Source organism: Carcharodon carcharias, chromosome 21 (assembly GCF_017639515.1).
Source record: "Carcharodon carcharias isolate sCarCar2 chromosome 21, sCarCar2.pri, whole genome shotgun sequence".
NCBI lineage: Eukaryota > Metazoa > Chordata > Chondrichthyes > Lamniformes > Lamnidae > Carcharodon > Carcharodon carcharias.
Window position 1 is genome coordinate 52,094,497 of NC_054487.1, and position 27,848 is coordinate 52,122,344.

General features: G+C 40.6%; 1 protein-coding gene across 12 annotated transcripts in view; it reads right to left on the reverse strand.

The window, feature by feature from the left end:
* Positions 1-27,848, reverse strand: part of immp2l (inner mitochondrial membrane peptidase subunit 2) — a 660,141-nt gene that overhangs the window by 504,122 nt on the left and 128,171 nt on the right. Inside the window, exons 4-5 of one of the 12 annotated variants that reach the window (XR_005946440.1) lie at positions 15,919-16,150; positions 12,336-13,184 (exon numbers count right to left, since the gene is read on the reverse strand). The exons of 10 other annotated variants lie outside the window; for them this stretch is intronic. Coding sequence is in view for 1 of the 2 variants with exons in the window: in XM_041215720.1 (XP_041071654.1) it covers positions 16,099-16,150 (52 nt within the window). In the remaining variant the exon portion in view is untranslated. Of the gene's footprint in view, positions 1-12,335; positions 13,185-15,668; positions 16,151-27,848 lie in introns of those variants that run through there. One more of the 12 variants, XM_041215720.1, reaches the window with a different exon arrangement.

The window sequence follows — 27,848 nt, forward strand, 5'->3', positions numbered from 1 at the left end:
CTACTGGAATCAACCAAATATAATCAGAGTAACACAACATGAAACAATTTTCTGATGTATGTAAATCACTGCATTAAAACTTCAAAATTATGCACCGTTATTTACAGATACACTATTTCCAAACCTATTGCAAACAACATGAGGGTGAACATAGTATATCAAATAAATAACTGTAAAAGTCAATATTTTCGACGACTATAAATGTTGACACCACAAATTATAGGACCATGCAGATTATAGCAAAAGTAACTAACTATTTGACTTATCTAAAAAAGGTTCTAACTGAAGAAACTGTTTTTTTATTCATCCATGGGGTTGGGCTTCGCTGGCTAAGCCAGCATTTATTGTCCATCCCTAATTGCGCTTGAGAAGTTGGTGGTGAGCTGCTTTCTTGAACCACTGCAGTCCATGTGTTGTAGGTAGACCCACAGTGCTGTTAGGAAGGGAGTTCCAGGATTTTGACCCAGCAACAGTGAAGGAACAGCAAGTCAGGATGAGTGGCTTGGAGGGGAATTTGCAGGTACTGGTGTTCTCATTCATCTGCTGTCCTTGTCCTTCTAGGTGGTAGAGATCGCAATTATGGGAGGTGCTGTCGAAGGAGCCTTGGTGAGTTGCTGCAGTGTATCTTGCAAATGGTGCACACTGCTGCCACTGTGCACTGGTGGTGAAGGAAGTGAATGTTTAAGGGTGGGGTGCCAATGAATTGCATTGCTTTGTCCTGGATGGTGTCAAGCTTCTTGAGTGTTGTTGGAGCTGCACTCATCCAGGCAAGTGGAGAGTATTCCATCACACTCCTGACTTGTGCCTTGTAGATGGTAGGCAGGCTTTGGGGAGTCAGGTGGTGAGTTACTTGCCACAGAGTGCCCAGCCTGTGACCTACTCTTGGAGCCACAGTATATGACTAGTCCAGTTCAGTTTCTGATCAATGCTAATCCCTAGGATGTTGATAGTGGGGGTTCAGTGATGTTAATGCCATTGAATGTCAAGGGGAGATGGTTAGATTCTCTCTTGTTGGAGATGATCATTGCCTGGCACATGTGTGCTGTGAATGTTATCTGCCACTTATCAGTCCAAGCCTGAATGTTGTCAGGTACTGCTGCATATGGACATGGACTGCTTCAGTACCTGAGGAGTCATGAAGGTGCTGAACATAGTGCAACCAGCAGCAAACATTTCCACTTCTGACCTTACGGTGGAAAGAAGGTCAGTGATGAAGCAGCTGAAGATGGTTGGGCCTTAACGCTACCCTGAGGAGCTGTTGCAGTGATGTTCCAGGACTGAGATGATTGATCTTCAATAACTACGACCATCTTTCTTCATGTTAGCTATGACTCCAACCATTGGAGAATTTTTTGATCTTATATCTAATCAGCTAATCGGTAGAGTGTATAAAATTGGATTTATATCTAAGATAAGATAGATAGCAACATCAACAAATGTTTGCTTTCCTTTTAACTATGTAACAAGGTCTCAACTCATGTGCCTGCAGGAAACAATTCTGTAACTCTATCCATTTTGACAGTGACATACTGTAATTCCTTCTATAAACCAGCCTCATTGTTATCAACTAATATGAAACAGTGGTGGGATGGGGGTTGGGGGGGCATGGGGGTGAAAGCATTAAATAACCAATAGGTATCTTCACAAGAGTTGTTTTTGCCAATTCAAATACCAAGCACAACCACACATCTAACCTTCCCTGTCACAATAATCCATTAGGAAAACAAAGATTGGTTTGCATTTGACAGGGGACAAAATGATACCATGAGGTCAACAGAACAAGCTGAGGTAAGGTGCTTTCTGGGAGAAACATCTCACTAAAATGTTCAGCTTCAAGCAGTAGATTTGTGGTCAGCTCTATTAGACATCAGAATGAGTATTTGGGGACAAGGTTAGCATGGGCACAGCATGCATTTAAATATATCTGCAGGTTTGGTTCTCAACATTTCATTTTGACTTCTATATTCAGTTATTTTGCATTCAGTAAATTCAAGACCATCTATTCTTAAAGAATAAACACCATTTGTTATTTAAACAGCAGCAGATCAGAATTAAAAACAATTGTGTCTTGGAGACAGAACCCCCTATCTTCCGGAAAAAGTGTCAGACATTAATTATCTAGTCAAAACACAGTTTCTTAAAGTATAAGCATCTTGTACAACTGAGAATGAACTGCGTGTACAACTGTTGGATATATTGCTTGCTAAGTTGTAGTTCGATCTCATGTAATGTGTTTGGCACAATTCTGGTGCATATATTTTTAAAAATTAACAAAATGAATATGTAAATTACCACTGTAACTAAATGAAATACCACTACATTGAGTGAACTAAATTTGCAATAATTTCACAGATGCCTGTCAAAAGAATTTACTTTGAACTTGACTTCCCCCCCTACCACCGGGTAAAAAGAAAATTGTAGAAAACCTTTGGAGACACTTCATAATTTAAAAATGGCACCAACAAGGATTGATGCAACTTTTTAGCACTGTCAGCTACAAGTAATTCGATGCAAAGCTTTATTTCACGTAGAAAGCATACAGCAGCAGTTATTGCATACGATATAGTAGAGAACATAAAACTCTCAAGTTATACAGGCCTAATTCATTAATGGGGAAAACATTATAGTCAACAATTTCTAATACATATGGCAGGCGTGTTTTGTTCATTTTACTTTCTTAACATTAATTTTAGTCATGGAGTTTTGATCTTTTTGCTGTATGTGACCACAATACTATAAACTGGAATGGTGTTGCCGGTTGGTAAGCAGTCGTGGAAGAGGATGACAATAAGGAATCTATATCTGTAAGCGGATTCATATGTTCCTCCAGGGAAGGCTAAAATTACAAATTTAATTTCGGCAATTGTTTAACTGAATGACAAGTGGAATTTGGAAGGTTATAGCTTATAGTTTACACAACTATTAATTCAAATACCTTCTTAAGTATTAATCTGATTGGGTAAGCAGTTTCTTAATGAGCTGTAATGCTAATGTGTAGGTAGTAATAATAGCGATTTCATGAACAAACACAGTTAGTTGCCATGGGGACAGATAGAATGATCACAGACTCTGTTTTAATCCTATGGCTGGGGATATAGTTATAGTTCGATGTTGGGCTAGGTTAACAATTGATTCAACGGCTTCAGCTGGCACAGTGTGAATGGTCATGATGCAACCAGGAACGGATCTGTAAGGGCAGAATTAAGTTCAGTTTATAGGTGATGGTCTGACTTGGAGGGCCACAGTCACAACGTGAGCTGATCCTCAAGTGGCTACATCTTTCCTGCTCCATCCTCAAGTGGTTGAGGGTTGTCCAGAATTTCCATGGAAAGTTGAAATGTAGGACTTACTCGGTCAGCTACCAGGTTGCAGTTGGTGATGTATGCAGTCAATCAGGAGGTGTGCCATCAAGAGTTGGGACACAGACACTGAATGCCACGGTAAGGGCAATTGTTTGTTAATCTGTGTCAGCTATCTACCACACACAATGCTTTCTTCTTGACACCTTCTTGAAACATTCTTTAAAGATTTAGATAATCTGAAAGATATGTTTAGTAATTCTTCTTTAGTTGAGGCTCAAAATGCTGTCCCAGGGTTAAGTAAGATGGCACAATCAACCCAAACTGAAGCTGAAGCTGAGGAAGTTCCAGAATGTTATTATATTAAAAATGGGATACTAATGAGGCCTCCTCACACACCCGCAGATGAAGAGTGGATGGCTGTTCATCAGGTAGTGGTACTGCCCAAATGTTATAAAGAGATATTACAGACAGCACCTGAAATTCCTATGGCAGGTCATATAGGGAAATGGAAAACTCAAGAGAGGATAAAACAACAGTTTTACTGGCCAGGTCTTCATAAGGATGTGGTGTAGTGTTGGAAAACATGCCATACATTCCAGATGGTGGGAAAACCACAATGTACAATCGAACTGGCACAATTAATTCCCATACCAGTTTTTGAGGAACCATTTAGTAAGATAGATTTACTAAGATAGATTCATTGAAAAGATACTGGCAAGTACCTTTAACATTGCGAGCTAAGGAGGTACCAGCTTTTGCCACGCTGAATGGGCTATACCAATGCCAAGTGATGCCATTTGGGCTAAAAAATTCCCTAGCCACTTTCCAAAGGCTAATGAATCAAGTTGTAAGTAATGTTCCTAATTGTGTAGTTTACTTGGATGATGCATTGATTTACAACAACACTTGGATTTCCGATCATTTAAACAATTGGAAGCCATATTTAAACAATTATGATTGGCAGTCTAGTAAAAAAAAACTTTGCCAAGAGTGAGTTCGTGAAAGTGCGAGTAATTTACCTAGGGCACATCATAAGGCAAGGAAAAATGTTGCCAAGAACAGTGAAAGTTCAGGCTTTGATGGAATTCCCTGTCCCTAAAACTAAATGGGAAATCATGAGATTTTTAGGGATGTGTGGCATCTATCATAAGTTTGGGCCAAACTTCAGCACAGTAGCTGCTCCACTAATGGATTTATTGTACAAGAAAGCAAAGGTGGTATAATCAAGAGAATGCCAGACAGCTCTTGTGAAGCTGAAGGTGATTCTAACTGAGTAACCAATGTTAGCCGCACCTAAAGGTGGCAATCAATGTCAGTGACTTGGGGATGGGTGCGGTCTTATTGCAAGAAGGTGAACTGGGGATAGAGAAGCCAGTAGGGTGCTTTTCTAAGAAATTGAAACAGCATCAAAAGAGATACTCTACGGTAGAAAAGGAAACCCTAGGATTGTTATTGGCTCTGCAACATTTTGAGGTATATATCCATCGTGGTTGTAAAGGAACGAGAGTATATACTGACCATAATTCCTTGGCCTTTGTGGAAAAAGTTAAGGCACAGGATGACAGACTGTTCCGATGGAGCTTGCTAATACAGCCTTATAACATAATGATTGTTCACATTTCTGGGAAGAATAATATTACTGCGGATACATTATCAAAAATGTAATTTTTATAAAATTATCTGGAAATCAAGAAAATCAGAGAAAACTGTACAGGTTCTGTACAAGGAGTGACTGAGTGAGCGCATGTTTGAATTTAGTTGTATATATTGTATATGTTTTCCCTGTACACTTTGTAATAAAATGCATTTGGAAATGGTGTTTCATTTCTTAAGGGCAGAGGCATGTTACAGCCATATCTTTAAGAACTGTATTTTCTTTTAAAATTTGTAAGGACATTGCCTTATTTGGACATTTGGGATTTTTTTTTTAAAAACAATCATAAGTTCACCTTGGACTGTGGACAAACATGCCTTTTCCAAGAAATTTGCTGACCAAGAGCTGTTAGTTTATTTGAACTGCAAACACTTTAATCGCTAGGGAAAAAAACTGTTTTAAAGGCAAAGGCCTTAGTGATTTACTGGAAATCACCTGATGTTAGAGCTTTATAAGAACATACATAAGAACAGAAGAACTAGGAGCAGGAGTAGGCAATTCAGCCCCTTGACCCTGCACTGCCATTCAATACGATCATGGCTGATCTCATTTCGGCCTCAGCTCCAATTTCCCACCCTCTACGCATAACATTTCAACCCATTACTAATTAAAAATCTGTCTATCTCCTCCTTAAATTTATTCAGTGTTCCAGCATCCACTGCATTCTGAGGTTGTGAATTCCACAGATTCACAACCTTTTGAGAAAAGTAATTCCTCCTCATCTCTGATTTAAATCTACCACCCCTTAGCCTAAAACTATAGCCTCTTGTTCTAGAATGCCCCACAAGGGGCAACATCCGCTCCACGTCTACTTTATCTATGCCCTTTAGTATCTTATATACTTCAATTAGATCTCCTCTCATCCTTCTAAACTCTAGCGAGTATTAGCCTAAACTGCTCAATCTCTCCTCATAAGACAAGCCCCGCTTCTCTGGAATCAATCCAGTGAACCTCCTCTGAACTGCCTCCAATGCAATTACATCCTTCCTCAAGTAAGGGAACCAAAACTGTGCACAGTACTCCAGGTGTGTTCTCAACAATGCCTTGTACAGTTGCAGCAGCACTTCCCTATTTTTATACTCTATTCCCTTAACAATAATTGCCAAAATTCCATTTGCCTTCCTTATTACCTGCTATACCTGCATACTAGTTGTCAGCGACTCATGCATGAGGACACCCAGATCCCTTTGTACTGAAGCATTCTGAAGTTTCTCTTCATTTAAATAATAAGTCGCCTTTTTATTCTTCCAACCAAAATGGATAACCTCACACTTATTCACGTTAAACTCCATCTGCCAAATTTTGGCCCATTCACCTAACCTGGCTATATCCATTTGTAAATTTCTTATTTCTTCATTGCAACTTACTTTCCCACCTATTTTGATGTCATCTGCAAATTTAACTATAGTACCATATCCCTGAATCCAAGTCATTAATATAGATTGTAAATAGTTGGGGCCCAAGGACCGAACCCTGTGGCAACCCGCTAGTTACAGCTTGCCATTCAGTAAAAGACCCATTTATCCTGACTCTCTGCTTTCTCTTGGTTAGCCAATCCTCTATCCAAGCTAATATATTACCCCAACTCCATGTGAACTTATCTTGTGTATTAATCTTTTGTGCGGCACCTTATCAAAAGCCTTTTGGAAGTCCAGATATGCTACATCTACAGGATCACCGTTATCCACTTTGCTTGTCACATCTTCAAAGAGCTCTAGCGAATTAATCAAACACAATTTACTCCTCATAAAACCATGCTGACTCTGATGGATTGCATTTTGACTTTCCAAATGCCCCATTGCTACTTCCTTAATAATGGATTCCAACAATTTCCCAACGACAGACGTTAAACTAACTCGTCTATAGTTTCCTACTTTCTGCCTCCCTCCCCCTCCACCCCATTTCTGAATAAGGACGTTATATTAGCATTTTTCCAATCAAATGGAAGCTTTCCAGAATTCAGGGAATTTTGGAATATTATAGCCATTGCATCCACTATCTCCACTGCCACTTTCTTTAAGATCCTGGGATGTAGGCCATCAGGTCCTAGGGACATGTCACCCTTTAATCCCAATTATTTGCTCAGTACTTTTTCTCTAGTGATGATGATTGCTCTAAGTTCCTCCTCATCTGTACCCTCTTGCAATGCCTGTTACTACAGGGGTGGTACTATTGTCCTCCATTGTGAATACTGAGGCAAAATATTGATTAAACGTCTCTGCCATTTCTGCGTTCTCCACTATTAATTCACCAGTCTCATCCTCCAAGGGACCAACATTCACTTTAGCTACTCTCTTTCCTTTTATATACTTGTAGAAGCTTTTGCTATCAGTTTTTTACATTCTGCACTAGTTTTCTTTCATAATTTACCTTTGCTCTTTTTATTATTTTTTTGGTAACCCTTTGCTGATCTTTAAAAGTTTCCCAATCTTTCAGCCTGCCACTGACCTTTGGTATGCCTTAGTTTTTTGCCTTTATGTTATCTATAACTTCTTTACTTAGCCATGGATGCTTTTCCCCTCTTACCATCTTTCTTCCTCTTTGGAATATATTTTACATGGGAGGAATTGAATATCTCCTTAAATATCTGCCACTGTTCAAAAACTGTCCTACCTTGTAGTCTTCCTGCCCAGTCCATTAGGGCCAAATCTGCCCTCATACCTATGTAGTTACCTTTGTTTAACTCCAGAACACTACTGTGGGATTCACGTTTCTCGCTCTCAAACTGAACTTGAAATTCTAGCATGCTATGATCACTCTTCCCTAGAGGATCCTTTACTATGAGATCATTAATTAATCCCATCTCATCACACAAAACCAAATCCAGAATAGCCTGCTCCCTGGTTGGTTCCACAACATATTGCTCCAAAAATCAAAGTCCAATACACTCTATGAACTCTCACTCGAGGCTACCCTTGCCAATTTGATTAGTCCAGTCTATATGCATATTAAAATCACCCATGATTATTGCTGTGCCTTTCTTATATGCACCCAGTACTTCCTGGTTTATACTGTGCTCTACTGCTAAACTACTGTTTGGGGACCTATAGATTACTCCCACCAGGGACTTCTTCCCCTTGCTATTTCTTACTTCTACCCAGACTGACTCTACGTCTTGGCTGGCTCTCCAGTGCCTATATCATTCCTCACTATAGCACTGATCTCTTCCTTTGCTAACAAATCTACACCACCTCCTTTTCTTTCCTGCCTATCCTTCCAAAACACTAAGTACCCTTGGATATTCAACTCCCAAACCTGTTCTCCCTGTAACCACGTCCCAGTAATCACCACCAAATCATACCTATTTATCTCTGTTAAGCGCTGTTAACTCATTAGTTTTATTCTCAATGCTACATGCATTCAGATACAAAGGCTTTAAGTTTGCCCATTTGTCAATTTTCCCTACTCTTATATGATTCTTTGGCGCAATATGGCATTCACACACTTTGTCCCTTCCTTTCACTTTTTGATAGCAATCAGCCTCGACACTAACCTGCACTCTTACCATCTCCTTAAACTTTGATTTTTTATATTTCCATGCAACTGAACGCTCCCCCCCATTATTTAGTTTAAAGCCCTATCTACGACCCTAGTTATGCAATTCACCAGGTCACTGGTCCCAGCATGATTCAAGTGGAGCCCTTCTGAACAGAATAGCTCCCTCTTTCCCCAGTACTGGTGCCAATGTCCCACGAATTCAAACCCATTTCTCCCAAACCAATCTTTGAGCCACGCATTTACCTCTTTAATCTTATTGACCCTGTGCCAATTAGCTCATGGCTCAGGTAGTAATCCCAGAGATTATTACCTTTATGATTCTGCTTTTTAATTTAGCCCCTGGCTACTTGTATTCCCTCAGCAGAGCCTCTTTCCTTGTTCTACCTCTATTGTTGGTACCTACGTGGACCACGGCAACTGGATCTTTCCCCTTCAACTCCAAGTTCCTCTGCAGCCCAGATGAGATATCCTTAACCCTGGCACCAGGTAGGCAACACAGCCTTTGGGACTCTCGCACTGGCTACAGAGAATAATATCTATTCCCCTAACTATACTATCCCCGATTACAAATACATTTCTCTATTCTCCTCCCACATGAATGGCTCCCTGTACCATGGTGCTATGGTCAGTTTGTCATCGTCCCTACAGTCCCTACAGTCCCCGCTCTTGTCCACACAGAGAGCAAGAATATCAAACCTGCTGGATAAGGGCAAGGTCTGAGGCTTCTGCATTGCTCCTTTCTGGATCCCTCTACCTGCCTCACTATACCTGCCTCCTGTTCCTGACCACTGGCCGAATTTAAAGTAGTTAATCTAAGGGGTGTGACTGTCTGCTGAAACACAGCATCCAGGTAACTCTCCCCCTTCCTGATGTGTCACAATTTCTGAAGCTCAGAAACCAGCTCATCAACTCTGAGCCAGAGTTCCTCGAGCAACCAACGTTTGCTACAGATGTGGTCACTAGGAACCACAATGGGATCCACCAGCTCCCACTTCATGCAGCTACAACACATCGCTTGGCCCTGCATCTCTAGCTTATTTAATTACCTTTTCAATTTGTTTTTATATTTCCTACTGGTTTTTAGTTTATCAATCTGTAAAATATTTCTCCTACTTACCTTTAATCTGAAAGCAAGTTAGAATAGAGATTCAAAATACACTTTTTAAAATCAAGTGGAACTTGCTCTCTCTGCTGAGTTGAAGCTGAAGTGTTAGGCCTCCAATCCTGGGCCCCAGTAGTCCCCTTTAATCTGAAATCAATTTAGAATTGGTAGCTCAAACTAGCAGTTACTTACCAACCAATGAACTTACGGTTTTCCTACGATGTCACTGCACAGGACACTCTTACTAGACTGCTTCACGGCAACAGTGACTGCAGAGGGCACCCTTCCCAGACTGCTTCACAGCGACGGTGAGTGCAGGAGATACTCTTCCCAAACTGCTTCATGGCGACGGTGACTGCAGGGAACACTCTTCCCAGACTGCTCCATGGCGATGGTGGCTGCATGGGACACACTTCCCAGACTGCTTCACAGCGACGGTGAATGTAGGGGATACGCTTCGCAGACTGCTTCACGGCGACGGTGACTGCAGAGGACACTCTTCCCCGACTGCTTCCCAGCGACAGTGACTGCAGGGGACAATCTTCCTAGACTGCCCTATGTTTTGAACTTGCTGTTTTGAACTCAGTTGGGGAGGAAATGAGAAAGGGAAAAGCTGCCCAGCTCATGGTCTCCTTGCCCTGCTTGAAATCCAGTGTGGTTATCAGTATCTAGCTAGGAATCTTCATCTCAGGGGAACTTGTCTGCATTTGAAAACATGAGAGACTGAGATGAGAAGGATTGATCCTGCTCTATTTTCCTACACACTGAAGCTCCACTGGCGAGAACCTCCAGACATCTACTGGGACTAGTGACCCGTCCTCACACAAGGGAGCACCAGATCGACAGCGCCACACCCCTGAGAACTTCATCCTTCTTATGAAGATTTTTTCTTCAACTGTCCATCTCTGTAGAGACCCTATTTGTTTGTCCTTTGCTTGTCTGTTTTTTTTTGTGAGTGTATGCACCCACGTGCATACGTGCATGCATGCTGGGGAATTTTAAAAGGGATAGATTGTTACACTTCCAGATAACAAATTGTGTCTTAACAAGTTCTTGCAATTTGTTTTTAAAAATAAATTTTGTTTTTATCAATCAAACATTCTGATTTTACTGAAAGAAGCCTAGTTAAAATTTCTTATATTCTGGATCTATCATTAGGGAAGGTAAATAATTGGTCATTTTGATGAACAAATTAAACATTTAAACTAATGTTGCAACCTGCGGAGTAGTGGGGCTAGTCAAACTGAGCACTCCTCCCATCCTGGTCACAACAATAACAACAAGTAGAATTCTGGGAGATGCATAGACATTCTGGAGCAGCAAGGCATCAGTGGAGTGCAAAAATCTAGGAATTTAGCTTCAAGGTGCAGTTAATCTGAAATTATGTTGTAGGAGTTAAATCATCAAGTTATGTTTGAATTTTATGAGCATCATGCTACTGAGATTGAGTAGCAGTAACACTCCATCACATATAAGAGGCTGAAGGATTTTTCAGTGGTACTCTGCCTACAGACATTATTAGTAAGGAAAAGAAACAGGAGGAGGGTATGTACTCTCATGACACCCAGCTCTACCATATGACCTCTCTCAATTCCTCCATTGTGTTTAAATTGTCAGGCTGCTTGTGTGACATCCAGTAACAGATGAGGAGAAATAACTTCCAATTAAATATTGGGAAGACCAAAATCATTGTCCTCAGTCCCCATAACAAACTCCATTCCCTAGCCACCATTCCATCTATCTCCCTCTTTGAGGCTGAACCGAACTGTTTGCAACTTTGACGTCACATTTGACCCCAAGATGAACTTCCATCACATCCGGGCCATTCTTTCACAGGGTGTGAACGTTGTTAGGTAGGCCAGCATTTATTGCCCATCCCTAATTTCTCTTGAGAAGGTGGTGGTGAGCCACCTTCTTGAACCACTGCAGTCCATGTGGTGTTAGGAAGGGACTTCAAGGATTTTAACCCACTGACAGTGAAAGGACAATGATATATTTCCAAGTCAGGATAGTTTGTCATTTGGAGGGAAACTTGCAGGTGGTGGTGCTCCCGTGCATCTGCTGCCCTTGACCTTCTAGGTGGTAGAGGTCATGGGTTTGGAAGGTGTTGTCGAAGGAAACACTTTGGGACTTTTTATTATGTTAAACATACTAAAGTTATTGTTGTTAAGCTAGGAGACAGGGCAAGCCCCCTGTGAGTGGTGAACCAACAAACAGATACTGAGAATGGCTATGACAAGGACAATAACTTGGAGGAGCATCACCATAAGCAAAACAATAGCAGTGAAGCAAGTGCCCGCCAAACAAGGTAAAGTGGAAGTGCATAAGAAAAGATGCAATGGGGAATTCTATAATCAAGTGAACATTTACATCACATCCAAGAGTCACAAATGACGTCTTGCCTCCCTGGGAACATGGCATGAGATATCATATAGCAGTGGAAAAGATTTCGGGGAAACAAAGGGGACAGCTGGAATCCAGGTTCATGTTGGAAGAACCTATGGTACAAGGAGGAACAAATAATAAATAAGATTTTTTGCACTGTTATGGCAGGTCTCCGGACGAGGTCCCCCAATTTGTAGCAACCAGGACGGGACCCCAATTTTGCTATGATCTCGGTTGCGGAGAAAGGTGCTGGCTCCCCTTCTTTATTCAACCCTCTTGGTTGGTCGCAACAAGGCTAATTTAAAAGTCCTTTCCCCATGGATACCTTTCCCCAGTCCAAATATATGTACTTTTAATAAGGGCCTAATTTAACCAGACTTTCTTCCGTCAAAGAATGAGTAAGTTTATTAGTTACCAAAATTCGAGAAAAATAATAAAAATGCAACACACATGCACACCAATCAGAAATGAGAAGTTAAAAGTCCAAATATAAGTTTAAAAAATACAAATCAGCCCTTGGCTTGTCCATGAGGCATAGGTGGTGGCATGTTGTGGCTGTTAAGTTCGATGATTCCGATAGAGCTGACATTGGCAGAATCACAGTCAGTGGGAAACAATTAGTTCTGCAGGATAGCTGAAAAGGCTATCCTATTTCCTTTTTCTTGTGGTTTCTGCTGAACCTTGCTTCCAGCAACAGAGAGACAGAGACTTTGCCTGCAAATTGCAGGGGTAACTGGTTGGTGTTTCTTGTTTCTGTCACACACTCACACAGCACCAGCACACACTTCACTTCTCTACGGCTAGCTTTTTAACCCATTTTTTTCTGTGTATTCCAGGAGAGTAAATAGTCATGCCTTGCATTCATCTCAGAACTATTAACACATTCTGAGATATAAAACAACAGGTGATAGATTTTTGGGTGACTGCTGAGACGTACAAATCAGCCTTTTGTCTTCAAAACCACAAGAGATTAAAGTTCAGTCTTTTGCATCTTTCCTATCTCCCTTTCAAGTGTCTCTGCTTGAAGAAGGCCATAAGCCATGACATCTTTTCAGGTGTGACATTCCATGTTCTCTCAGGACAGATCTGTCAGTATAATCCACATAAGAATTTTCCAGAAAGTGGTTACTTTACATTATCAGCCATCTTTTGCTTAGTGTCTTTGCTTGTATTTCCTTAAAAAAGTGTAATATGCCCGTAAGCAATTCACAGCTGTAATCTGCTTTTCATGACAGCATCAATTCTACAAAGAATGGTAGAAATTATATATTAGGTGTACTAGAGTAGGGTGTGAAACAACTGTTAGATAGAACAATAGGAAAGTAAGTTATTCTGAAAGAATTAAAAGCAGGGAGTAGTTGAGGCAGAGACTGGCATATCTTATAAAGGAAAATTGCATAAATATCTGAAACAAATAAGATACCAGGTTGGTGGGGAAGGGGTGTTGGATGAGGGAAAAGTGGGGCAATGGCCTTAATTTTGGATTACAGCAGCAAAGTCGCTAGAGAGAGAACAGTGTACAGAATTAATTTCCTAGAATGGTTCAAGGGATGAGGGATTATGCTGGAAAAGGTGGTGTTGCTCTCCTTCAAGCAGAGAAAGCTAAGAGTAGATTTGATGGAGGGTTTAAAATCATGGAAGTTTTAGACAGAATACATAAAGAGAACTGTTTCCAAAGGTTGATAATGAGAGGACACAAGTTTAAGGTAATTGGCAAAAGAACCAGAGATGACCAATCATAATTGCTCCACCATTGGTGTCCTGCCTTGGTTGCCTAGGCCCCAAGCTCTGGAATTCCTTACACTTCTCTGCCTCTCTAACTCATTTTGTTCCTTTAAGCTATTTCCTAAAACTTATATCTGTGACCAACTTTTAGTATTCTGACCTAATATTTCCTTATGTGGCTCGGTGTCATACTTTGTTTTGTAACGCTCCTATGAAGCGCCAAGAGGTGTTTCATTCCATTAAAGGAGCTATATAAGTTATTGTGGTTGTTGTGACATGAGGAAAGCCTTTTTTAAACAATGAGTGGTTAGGAATTGGAATGCACTGCCTGATAGGGTGGTGGATACATTTTCAATAGTAATCTTCAAAAGGGACTTGGATTTTTTTTAAAAATCAGCATATCTGACTACAATCTTTCACATAACACCACTGGTTATGAATGTGGAAAGCAAGATGACTTCTAATATACCAACCACAGGCCAGTAAGTGGATAAACTCTTAGAGAATCTATAACTCAAGATGAAATTAATGAACATCTAGGTATGAATGGGACAAATCAGAAGAGTCAGCACAGATTTGTTAAAGGCAAATTTAATAGTGATTAGACAGTGAATGCAATAGATGCAGTGTAAACAGAATTTCAAAAGGATAGCTGAAATCTGGAACCATCACTCCCAAAACACTAAGGATGTTGGGTGATTTGAAATTTTCAAGAAAATGATTGATAAGATTTATGTTAGTAAGTGTATCACAGGAAAAAAAGCACAGGTAAATGGCACTGAAGCATAGGTCAGCTGTTATCTAATTGAATGGGTTATCTTTGTTCTGTGTTGCTATGCTCATTCCATAAAGGGGGTCACAGGAAGCTTGCTAGAAAAAAGGTACACAATCAGAACACAGGAATAGGAATAATTTTGGCCCCATGACCCTGCTCCACCATTTAACTAGATCATGGCTGATCTTCCTTAACGCCATTTTCCTTTGGAATCTTTAATATCTAGAAATCTATTGATCTCAGTTTTGAATATACTCAATGACGGACCTCCATAGTCCTTGGAGGTAGAGAATTCCAAAGATTCATCACCCTCTGGGTGAAGGAATTCTTCCTCATCTCAGACCTAAGTGGCCTACCTCTTATTCTGAGACTGTATCCCCTGGTTCTGGACATCAACCCGCCGCAGCCAGAGGAAGTATCCATCCAATAAAATTGCAATACAAGGTGCAATATGGCTGCAAAGTTTGATGAGTGACAGGGAACAAAGTAGAATTGGGTTAATCGGCATCACTCAGATTGAAAAGGATCATAATAACTATCCACTTTGATTCTCTATATAAATAGATGATTTGAACTTGGGTCACAATAGGGGGTTTGGTCAACTGTGTGGAAGATTGTAAAAGACTTCAGAAGGACAAACCAGGTTAGTGGAATAGCAGAGAAATGTCAGAAGCAATTTAATGAACACAAGTGAGATGATATATTTTGGAGGAAAAAAGCTAGGTATGGGTTGCAAAGAAAAAGAGATCAAGTGGTTCAAATACATAATTCTTTGAGTGTAGGCAGGATTATTAAAATCAACAACAGCATTTTACATTTTATAAAGGCAATGAGTACAAGTGAAGAGATACTTTGAGCAGCTAATTATAGAAAATGCATTAAAGGCAAATAGGGCATATGGCACTGATTCACCAGGATTATACCAGGCATCAGAATAGTCATGAGAAAAACAGTGGTGTAGTGCTGCCGGAGTGCACCAGAGCACCGCTCCGGCACCTTTGATTTCAAGCAGATTTGTAAACTCAATGCAGCCCACCAAACCTGCCATTCAAGTGGCTGATATTTGAAAAATGCTGTAAAGCTGCTCAGATCCAATCACAGGCTGGTTCCTCCACGCACTTGCTGCTGATAGGCTCACTGCGAGTCCCAGATGAGGCAGCTGGAGCTGTGGGTCCCACTGGCATCTGAGTAAGTGAGTGACTGGAGAGTGTGTGTGTGTGTGTGTGTGTGTGTGTGTGTGTGTGTGTGTGTGTTGGGAGGGGGGGTGGTGAGAGTGTGGTAAGGGAGTGGGGAGAGAGAAAGCATGGTGAGGAGGTGGGGGGAGAGAGAGTGTGGTGAGGGGGAGATTGTGGGCAAGAGGGACATTAATTATTTGGCTGTGATGGCCTGAGAATGTGAAACATAGTATTAATGTTTGTACTCCTTGCTGGCAGCATTACATGGAATTTACAGCACAGAAACAGGCCATTTGACCAACCTCATCGATGTTGGTGTTTATGTTCCACACAAGCCTCCTCCCACCCTTCTTGATCACACTATCAGGGTAACCCTTAGCTTCTTTCTTCCTCATGTATTTATCAACCTCCTTGAATGTATCTACTAGAATCACAGAATGGTTACAGCACAGAAGGAGGCCATTCAGCACATTGTCTTTGTGTCAGTTCTGTGCGACAGCCAGATGAAAGCAAAATACTGCAGATAGTGGAAATCTGAAATAAAAACAAAAAATGCTTTAGAGCTCTGAAAAAGAGTCATACAAAATCAAAACGTTAACTCAGTTTCTCTCTCCACAGATGCTGCCAGGCCTGCTGAGTTTCTACAACATTTTTGTTTATACCTCTGCAACAGCAGCTCAGCTTGTCCCACTCCTTGACATCTTCCCTGTAGCCCTGTAAAATCTTTTCTCTTCAGATAATTATCCAGCTCCCTTTTGAAAACCGTAATTGAATCTGTCTCCACCACATGCTCAGGCAGTGCATTCCAGATTCCTGTTGTATTAAGAGGTTTTTCCTCATCTCGCCTCTGGTTCTTTTGTTTATCACCTTATAGTTCTCAACCTTCTGCAAATGAGAACAGTTTCTCCCTATTTATGCTCTCCAGATCCCTCATGTTTTTGAACACATCTAAAAAATCTCCTCTCAATGTTCTCTTCTCCAAGCAGAACAACCTCAGCTTTGTCAATCTATTCACATAACTGTTAAGTCTCTCATCCTCGAAACAATTCTTGTAAACATTTTCTGCACCCTTTCTAAAACCTTCACATCCTTCCTGTTGAGGCTGAGTCAAAGTTTTATGAGGGTTCATAACTTACTTGCTTTTGTACTTGTGTCCCTACATATAAATCGCGGGATTCAGCATAATTTATTAACTGCTTTCTCAACCTGCCCTGCCACCTTCAATGAGTTATGCACATAAACACCCAGGCCCCTCTCCTCCTGCATTTCCTTTAGAATTCTACCCTTTATTTCATGTCACCTCTCCTCATTCTTCTGACCACAATGTATCACTTCACACTTCTCTACATTAAATTTCATCTGCTACATGCCTGCCCATTCCACCAGCCTGTCTATATCCTCTAGAAGTCTATCATTATCTTCCTCACAGTTCACAATACTTCCAAGACTTGTATCATCTTCAAATTTTGAAATTGTGCCCTGTACACCCAGGTCTAGATTATTAATATAAATCAAGAAAAGCAGTGACCCCTACATATACCATTCCCCAGTCAGAAGTAAGTATAGTCTTCTATAATTCATGGTTTTAATAAGATTGAATTAAATAATTAAACTGTTGGATAATGAAATTCTAGCTATGCTAAAGACTAATGTTTCAAAATACCACTTGATTCAAAATAAAATGCCTACCGGCACTAATATTTTTTCACTTAAAAAACATAGTTTCACTGATGTTTAGGGGCTAAAATGATTATTACATAAGAAAACGACATAATGGTAGATTTAAAAATGTTACAACCAACACATTCTTTTAGAGCTCCTGCACCTTAAAATTTCCCACTACACCACTGGAGAAAAAAACTTGAGACATGAAGACTATTTCAACCAGAGGGAGACTGAGGGAGATTTAAAAGGGTTTTTCTTAGATTGTGAACTGATTGTTGGCGTGACCAGGGACCGGGGCTGGGGTCGGGGCGGGGGGGGATGGGGGTTGGTGGTGGTTGGAATGGTGGTGGCGGTGGAGGAAGGGAGATATTTCATGTTTTTGAACAGTCAATGGTGAAGGGCCATCAACTGAATTAACTGAATTGTTTTTTCCACTCACAAAATACATTACCTCACACTTCTTCACATTAATATGTGTCGGCCACCTGCCTACTCATTTCAAAGCGTATAGCTCTCATCAAGTCTTTTACAATCTCTTTATAGTTTGCACTGAAAATCAGGAGCTAGGTTAGGATAAAGAACTTTACTCAGAATCGTTAGAGCACAGAATACTCTGCCACAGGAAGCAGTTGAGGCAGAGGCTACAGCATGTTTAAGGAAACAATAGATAAACATTTGAAGCAGAGGTAGATGGTGTTATAGGGAGACCACAGGGCAGTGGGAATAGGTTTCAATTGTTCCAGCAAAGATTATACAAAGTTTTGAAGGATGAAATGCTCTCCATCTGTGCAATAAATTTTAAAATTGGGATAAAGCCAGTATTCCAGGAATAGTTGGGTCAAATTGGGGTACATTCTTACAGAAAATGTACTATTTCCATAGATACAGAGAGCCTGGTATTTGTTGTACCACATGTAAGTGGGGGTGTTAAGAAATTTTTATAAAGGGTGGTGTTAAGAAAGCACATATTCAAAAATAGCCAACTAACTCGAGTGGGTCACTGCAGTAGAAAGTGTCTCTAATTTTTTTTTAAAAATCATTTGTGGCCTTTAATTGTTAATCCATTACTAAAAGCTGGTTAATCACCCTTCATTGAAGATTTAGCTCTGTCTAATAAAGTTTTAACTGTATACACAGTTGAAACAGATGAAATAACATGCACATGATATATTGATTTAACAGAATATTTCTGACAGGAATTGCAGACAGCTATGCACAGAGCTGCCAGACTTTGTGGCAAAACATAATAGGATGATATGTACAAATAAAATTTAATGTTATGTTATGCTGTACTGTGGATAGAGGTATACTGTACTTAGATTTCCAGAAGGCATTTGATAAAGAGCCACATCAAAGGTTACTGCAGAAAATAAAATCTCATTTTGGTAACATGTTGGCATGAATAGAAGATTGGTGAGCAAACAGGAAGCAAAGAGTTGGCAAAAATGGGTCTTTTTCTGGTTGGTAGGATGTGATAAGTGGTGTGCCACAGGGATCAGTGCTGCAGCCTCAACGTTTTACATATAAATGACTTGGATGAAGGGATCGAAGGAATGGTTGCTAAATTTGCTGACGACTCAAACATAGATAGGAAAGTAAATTGTGAAGAGGATTAAAGGAGGCTACAAAGTGACATACCTAGGCTAAGTTAGTGGGCAAAGATCTGGCAAATGGAGCATAATGTGGGCAAATGTGAAATTGTTCATTTTGGCAGGAAGAATAAAATGCAGTTTATTATCTAAATGGTGAGAAATTGCAGAGCTCTGAGATTCAGAGGGATCAGGGTGTCCTAGTGCATGAACCACAAAAGGTCAGTATGCAGGTTCAGCTGATAATTAGGAAAGCTAATAGAATGTTATCATTTATTGTGAGGGGAATTGATTACAAAAGTAGGGACATTATACTTCAGTTGTACAGGGCATTGGTGAGGCCACATCTGGAGTATTGTGTACAGTGCTGGCCTCCTTATTTTAAAAAAAGATTTAAATATGCTAGAAGCAGTTCAGAGAAAGTTTACTAGACTAATACCAGGAATGGGCTGGACAGGTTAGGCTTCTATCCAATGGAATTTAGAAGAGTAAGAGTTGACTTAATTGAAATCTTTAACATCCTGAAGGGTCTTGACAGGGTGGATGTGGAGAGGATGTTTCCTCTTGTGGGAGAATCTAGAACTGGGAGTCACTTTTAAAAGTAAGGGGTTGCTCATTCAAGACAGAGATGAGGAGAAATTTTTTTCTCTCATCAGAGGGTTGAGAGTCTGTGGAACTCTCTTCCTCAAAAGACAGTGGAAGCAGATGCTTTGAATATTTTTAAAGCAGAGCTAGATAGATTCTTGATTAACAAGGGGAGGTGAAAGGTTATCGGGGGTAGGCAGGAATATGGGGTTGAGGTTACATTCAGATCAGCCATGATCTTATTGAATGACAGAGCAGGCTCGAGTGGCCTACTCCTGCTCCTAATTTATATGTTTGTATGTAGGATCTTGAGGTTTTTGTTAAAAAATGTGACTTGTATTTTGCTTATTGTTCAGTATAATGTCCAAACTCCCAGACAGTATGAGTAAGATCTTAATTTACTCAAAACCTATTCCCTTGCAGACTTAAAATCAGGCCCTATGTAAAGCTTGTAATGGCAAAATAGAATGTAACAAACAACTTACAAAAGGTTCTTTAAAATATTTGTATTCCTAATGCAAATTGAGCAGATCGGTTGCAAGTTGTCTGTCCATTTACCTGTGCACTAAACAATTGTCTTTTTTGGGGGGTTTGGGAGAGAAGGAGAAAATAAATTTGAGCTCCTCAAGGTGATAGAAGGCCAGGTTCAGCATCAGGTCCTAATATTAAAACAGCATCCTCTACGATAGCAATGTCACAAATTTTTTAATATAAATTTTACTCATTTGGACAAATAATTGAAGTCCATACTTATACTGCATTTTGTGTTCTGTAGTTCAGGTCTGAAATCACCAGGTGTTGGGCACTGACGTACAGTACTGCTATATCAACAGCAACTTGCATTTATACATAAGAACATAAGAAATAGGAGCTGGAGGAGGCCATTTGACCCTATGAGCCTGCTCTGCCATTCAATGAGATTGTGACTGATCTTCCACCTCAATGTCACCTTCTTGTACTATCCCCATATTCCTTAATTTTCTTAGTACCTAAAAATCTTTCAACCTCTGTATTGAACCACTGCTCTTTTGGGTAAAGGTCTCAAAAGATCCACAACCCTTTTGAGTGAAGAAATTTCTAATCTCAGTCCAAATGGCTGACCCCTTATTTTGATGCTGTGACCCGGAGTTCTAGATTCCCCAGACAGGGGTTATAGTGCTTCGAAGGTTAAAAAAAAATGCCCTATGTTGCTTCACAGAAGTAAAATCAGACAAAAAAAGGAGCCAAAAGAGATATTAGGATCTGTGACTATAAAATCTGAGTCAAAGAAGTGGATTTCAGGGAGGATCTTAAAGGAGGAAGGTGAGATGAAGAGACAAGAGGTTTATGGAGGGCATTCCACAGTTTATGACCTAAAAGGGATGGAAGAAGTCTTCAGCAGCAGATAGGTGAAGTGTAGACAGAAACAGACAAAGTTATGGAGATGGCGGGTGGCTAAAGGTCCAGTCAATCTGCCATTTATCCAATTACATGGCATCTTAATGAGTTGGATTGAATTGGAAACATCTTTGCAGCAATGCTAAAGATGGTGTGTGAATGCACCCTTACATGAATGTTTTATTTTGTACTTGTATTTAGCCAAATACAACTTCTAAGAAATGCTAAGCAGCAAGTAAAGGAGGTCAGAAAGTATTGGAATTATGTATCTATTGTTTAAAGCTAAAAGCTCCATTATAATTTAGTTTGCTCTCCATAGTGTTAGAATTATACATGCAGTGTTTGAGAATCTCTCAGTATCAACAGCTAGCTGTTAAATTAGTTTAATAAACACTTGCATACGGAGTAACAAATGTGAATTCCCCCCTAGCAAAACAAATACATTTGCTAGGATAGTATGTAAATGGTCTTGGCTCTCTATTTCTCTCTAATGGGTATAACAATAAATCATTCTTGGAGGCATTGGCTCCATCATTTCACAACTTTATAGCCTGAACTGATTAAGTAAGCACAGGGAAACTGAGAAAGACTTGAGGGATCTGAAAGATCATAACCAATCCATCATATATCTCAACTAATAATGAAGTACACAGTATAATTGTAAAACAGTGTAGATTAGACAATATCTTTGGTAATTATAGCCGGAAAATAGAATGTAATGATATTATATATTCTGTGGTCTTGATAATTTTGCTTCCTAAGTATAGGTTTTTTCTTGACCCATCTATGTCAGCATTATAATTCCAATGAGATGACATCACAGTAACCTCTGACAAGGTTTAATCAATTTAATTCTGGCACTTTTTCACACATTATTAGTGTGATTTTCATTTTATTGAGAGCGTTAAGTAAATTTTTAAAAATTAATGCATACTAGAACAAGTAAAGGCTGTAATTTAATCTCATAGTTCAAACGATATCCATGAAGCACTCATGCTTTGCTGAATTAAATGACACACTTATTAGTCACTCTCAAGTCAACATAACTCTACTCTATTCATGTGGCCCAAATATAAATTTTATTTTGAAAAATGCTGCTTTTGGGTGCAGCAGTATTTGTTATGTTAAGGCATATGGCATTGTAGGACTAGGCTTTCTTATTATAATTATAGTTCTGTTAGAGCTTAGTTGTCATATCCTTAAGAAAATCTGTTAACATTGTATTCTTTTTCAGTTGAATGTTACCTTTATACAACTGATAAGAAATGCCGAGAAGCGATGTAAAATGGTTAATTCAGTTGAGGTAAAGCTTTACTGGAAGTGCTTTAAACTATGGACAGCCTCAGGAAAACTACTGACCCTTTGTCCATAAAGACTGTAAATATACCCTATCTGCTAAAGAGCTGTAAAAACAGACTCTACACATATTGACCCTCCTAAACTGTCATTGTTAGGTAAATGACCACGGAGCCACAGCAGTAGGAGCTGTGACCTCTCGAGGTAAGAGCTGTGAAAGGTAAAAGGCTTGAGTTGCATAGAGTTGACATTATCAAGGAAGTGTAAGACTGAAGCCCCTACAAACAACAGAGACACGAAGCACATGGTTGTGAGGGTATAAAATGAGAACTTGTAAGACCCCAAAGCTTGCATTGACGAGAAGAAAAAAGACAGGCTTCAATCAAGAGACGAGTGTTGCAGTCAACCAGAGGTCGAGGACTGGTGCTCCACTGAGAATGTGACCACTTACCACTGCTTTTTGCTAAGTATCGTTATTGTGATAAACTTAATAAATTCCGTAAAACTTGTGAAAACAGATTTGTACCCAGCATGGTCTGTAGCTAGTCTGAATGGACAGTCCCTTTTAGATCAGCTCTCCCTGCTTAGTCTGTAATTGTAATTGACCTAAGTCTTACAGTTAAAATAAAGCTAATTCTAGATCTTATAGCATAACACTATTGATATTTTATGACTATTATAGATGATACAGTTGATGAGAAGGGAGAACAATAAATTATATAGGTCCAGAACTTCCGTGAAGTGGCAATCACCATTGGGTTGTCCAGGAGCTCCACATTTGTTGCCCAATCTTCTGACCTGGGTCCGGTGGGGAATGTACAGTGCAGCTGCTCCTGGACTCCTTTCTGTGCAGGGCAGCAGAGTCAAGGAAAGTGAAGCCATGTCCTCTTTTATGGCACCAGCTGCTGTAAACTGGGTAAGTTTAAAGGTCCCAGCCATTTTGACAAGAGAGAAGGTAAGTGCGTTAGGTAAGTGGGTAGGATGGGTCGTCAGGTAGTGGGTAGTCAAGGATGGGACATTTGGGGGATGGGGTAGTCGGTGGGGGGGGGGCGGTGATGCAGTCAGGGGTGGAGCGGGTAGTTGGAGGGGTTGTCGCGGGTAGTCAGGGGAAGGGGGATTAGTCAGGGTGAGGGTGTAGGCAGAGGGGTGGGTGGGAAGCAGGTATGCAGTGGGGAGGCTGAAAGGGTAGTCGAAGGTCAGGCAGGTAATCAGTGGGGTGAGAGATTAGTCAGGGGTGGGGATGGGTGGTCAAGGGATGGGATCGAGCGGTAAGGGGTGGTTGGAGGCTAATCAGGGGGGTCGGATGGGTAGTCAGGTTGGGGGTGGGGGGAGTCCAGGGATAGTTGTAGAGGGTTGGAATGGATATTTGGGGTGGGTGAGTCAGTGAGTCAGGCAGTTAATTGGGGGGTGGGCGGATTAGTCAGGGTGATGGGAAGGTAGGCAGTGGGTCAGGCAAGTTGCGGGGGGACCAGTGGTCCAATGGTGAGTTTGGGGGAGCTGCTGGGTGAGGTCAGCATCATAGTTACCCAAGAGTGCTGGTTCTGACCCTTCCTGGGTAACTATTTTGCCAAGAGAGTCAGAACCATCTTCAGTCTCGAATTTAGGTTGGGGTTTTGGGTGGTTCCAGGTGCAGGGTAATTGCCCACTGGAAGTTTAAACTTCCTGGGAAATTCCTGTGCCGTCGTTGTGCGGAGTCTTCCAGGGTCCCCCCAGCACATCTTCTGGGTCTTGGGTAAGGCCTGCCCCCACCCACGGGAATAGAAGATGTGGGCCATTGTTATACCTTCAAGTTACTTTTCTGCTCAGATCCACGAAACCTGTTAACATCTAAAGGAGCATCCTTATTAGTTTTTTCAACCATCAATGATACCTTAGGATAAGTCTTCGTATTTTGATTGCAAGTACTCATTTTCTTGATATGTCACACTGGGAGAAAGGCCCATTGTAACATGCTGAAAGTGGGGGAGCAGAATGCAGAATGGCATAAGAGCTTCTCAAGCCCGGATTCTGTTGCACAACAGATTGATTAAATTAAAGTTGCCACCCAGCTGTGAAGGTCCTACATCAAAAGATGTCCCAAGTGGCAAGAGTCCACAGCAACATTGCTTGAAAATCAACAGTGTGGCACTGAATTGGCAATTACATACAGAAAGGCCATAGAAACATTGAATGTGGGTAACAAAAAAAAGATCACTCTGGTCCTGTAGGTTTGTTTGAATGCTGGTGTTAATGAAAATTACTGGGGCAGAAGATATAAACTTTTACTCTGTACCTAATCATGCTATTTCTGACTTTCTAGTTATCAGTGCAAACAGCAAACCATGTGCTAAATGGGCTCAAAATTATACTAGTTTTAACTTTCATCTGCTCGTTTCAGCTCAAACTCATTTGCATATCACTGAATTTCCATGAACCAGCATTTTAAAATGCAATTTTTAAAAAATTGTAAAAGGAACCTTGATATATACCTGCAATTTTATTAATATAGCTGAAAAATGGGTTTTATCAAAAGATAAACATTTTTTAATTAGAGTGTCTAGTCCACCACCTATGATTTTTTTTTAAATTCATTCATGGGATGTGGGCATTGCTGGTTAGGCCAGCATTTATTGCCCATCCCTAATTGTCCTTGAGAAGGTGGTGGTGAGCTACCTTCTTGAACCACTGCAATCCCTGTGGTGTAGGTACACCCACAGTGCTGTTCAGGAGGGAGTTCCAGGATTGTGACCCAGCAACACTGAAGGAACAGCAATATATTTCCAAGTCAAGGTGGTGAGTGACTTGAAGGGGAACATCCAGGCGGTGGTGTTCCCATCTACCTGCTGCCCTTGTCCTACATGATGATAGCGGTCATTGGTTTGGAAGGTGCTGCCAAAGGAGCCTTGGTGAGTTTCTGCAGTGCATCTTGTAGATTGCGCACACTGCTGCCACTGTGCGTTGGTGGTGGAGAGAGCGAAAATTTATGGAAGGGGTGCCAATCAAGTGGGCTGCTTTGTCCTGGATGGTGTCAAGCTTCTTGAATGTTGTTGGAGCTGCACTCATCCCGGCAACTGGGGAGTATTCCATCACATTCCTGACTTGTGCCTTGTAGATGGTGGACAGCCTTTGGGGAGTCAGCAGGTGAGTTACTTGCCACAGGATTCCTAGCCTCTGACCTGCTCTTGTAGCCACAGTATTTATATGGCTAATCCAGTTCAACTTCTGGTCAATGGTAACCCCCCCCACCCCCAGGATGTTGATAGTGGGGAATTCAGCAATGGTAATTTCGAGGCAATGGTTAGGTTCTCTCTTATTGGAGATAGTCATTACCTGGCACTTGTGTTGCATGAAAGTTACTTGCCACTTGTCAGCCCAAGCCTGGATATTGTCCAGGTCTTACTGCATTTGGATATGGACTGCTTTGGTATCTGAGGAGTCACAAATGTTGCTGAACGTTGTGCAATCATCAGCAAACATCCAGTCTTCTGACCTTATGATGGAAGCAGCTGAAGATGGTTTGGCCTTGGACACTACCCTGAGGAATTCCTGTCGTGATGTCCTGGAACTGAGATGATTGACCTCCAACAACCACAAACACCCTCCTTTGTGCTAGGTATGACTCCAACCAGTTTTCTCCCCGATTCCCATTGACTGCAGTTTTGCCAGGGCTCCTTGATACCACACTTGGCCAAATGCTGCCTTTATGTCAACGGCAGTCACTCTCATCTCAGCTCTGGAGTTCAGCTCTTTTGTTCATGTTAGAGATGTACGAGTAACCCAATTTTAAATAAATGAAAATGATTTTAAAAACTATACAGAACCATTTGCTAGTTATATTGGTGCACAAAAGTCAGTTTCTTGATAAATTAAAAAGGAATTAAAATCTCTTGAAATATGCCTATTCGTGTTCTTGCACTGAGAAAAACACTAGACTTTAAGAGCCTCTTTGAAGGCCTGCAAACCAGCACAATTAACAGTAGTGTCCAATGGTGATTGATTTGATCTGCAGGCCAGTTTTGTTGTCGGGGCCTGCTTCTAGTACAATGCTTTTTTAAACCAGCAAAAAGGATCACAGAAACTTGATTTGTGCTTAAAATTCAGCAATCTTTTATACTAGTTTTATCCATTTCTTGCACTGAAAAGAAATTGTGCAACAGAGCAGAAGTTCCAGCCCTTTATTTCTAACAGTGAACTCAATGCATAATAAAGGGAGATTAACCCCAGTGACACCAGTTAACTTTCTCATCAAAGATTTTGACTGCAGAAGGGATTGCAAATTTTCTTTGTTTATATAATGCACAGAGCAGAAATTAAACATCATTATTAATGCAGTCAAAGTATGACCTTTAGAACATCATATGTAGTTTAATAGGATGGGATAGATCGCAGAAACTCGATTTGCTTTGGATGCAAATTGAATTTGAAATTCCTCAATCTTGAATGGCCTCAGCCAATTTTGGGTGAATATCACTGATAACAAAGCATAACTGATAGAAACTCCTGTTCATAATGTTAAAAATTCAAGGATGTGTAAGTACTCAGTAATGGTGGGGCTCATTTTACAAAATTATTTTGACATGCATTGCTAACAGTGATGACAAAACAGCTTTTCTGTTGAAGAGTCATACGGACTCGAAATGTTAACTGCGTTCCCCTCCGCAGATACTGCCAGACCTGCTGAGTTTTTCCAGGTATTTTTATTTTTGTTTTGAATTTCCAGCAGCCACAGTTTTTTGCTTTTATCTTAGTGACAAAACAGAAGGCTGGTTATAATTTGTTTTTGATTTCCAGAAGACATGATTCATGCTGGACCATTTTCCAGGGTTGCAGCCCTCCACTACCAAATAGCCAATCTTACTATATGAGCCTAGACAGGAAATGTTGACATGTCATTTGACCATAGAGGCATTATATCCAAATCCACTTTCATTCTCATTTAACATCTGCGGTAAGGACAAGAGTACTGATAAACGAAGTCCAACCAAGGTAAGCCATCGAAGGTAAGTAGTGATTGTTGCTGGCTGGAAATACAAGAGGCATGAAAAATTGCCTTGAAGATTAAAATTGACAAATTTTTCAATGCCCATTAACATGCATGGATCAGATCAACGTGTCCCGATTTAGCCATTATATGGGTAGATGACTGGAGGCTATGTACATGGAGGGATGCTCTGAATGAAGTTGATGCATGATAAATGGAATTATCAGTAAAATAGAGAGGATTGGGTGATGAGTGGAGCAGGTATTGATTAATTAAAATCATTTGTAATTATGCAGGGAAGGTCTTGTGACACAGTGGTTGCATCCCTATCTCTGGGCCGAAAGCTCCAGGTTCATGTCCCACTTCAGGACTTGAATGGCCACATAAGGTACGTTCATAACATGGCCAAACAGGTTGATTACTAGTCTGTAAATCTTTCCAATACACCTGATGGTAGGCAGTCAAAGCAGGAGAGTTTCCTGGTCAGCCATAATGCAGAAGGCAATCGCAAACCACTCCAGTACTTTGCCAAGCATAACTATGGGTCAATCCAATGGAAGTCCATGGTCACCAATGCCCTCTTAGGGCATGGCACCTGAAGGAGGTAGCTAGGTAGTGCCAAAAACTCTGGGGAGGAAGAAATTTTAAAGCTGATATATGGCATCCATTCTCAAAGATAGACATTTAAGTGAAAGGTCAAGCCCATGGGAAAATAAGATAAATCAAGCAAGGGTTAAGCAACTGTGGTGAAACTATTTAT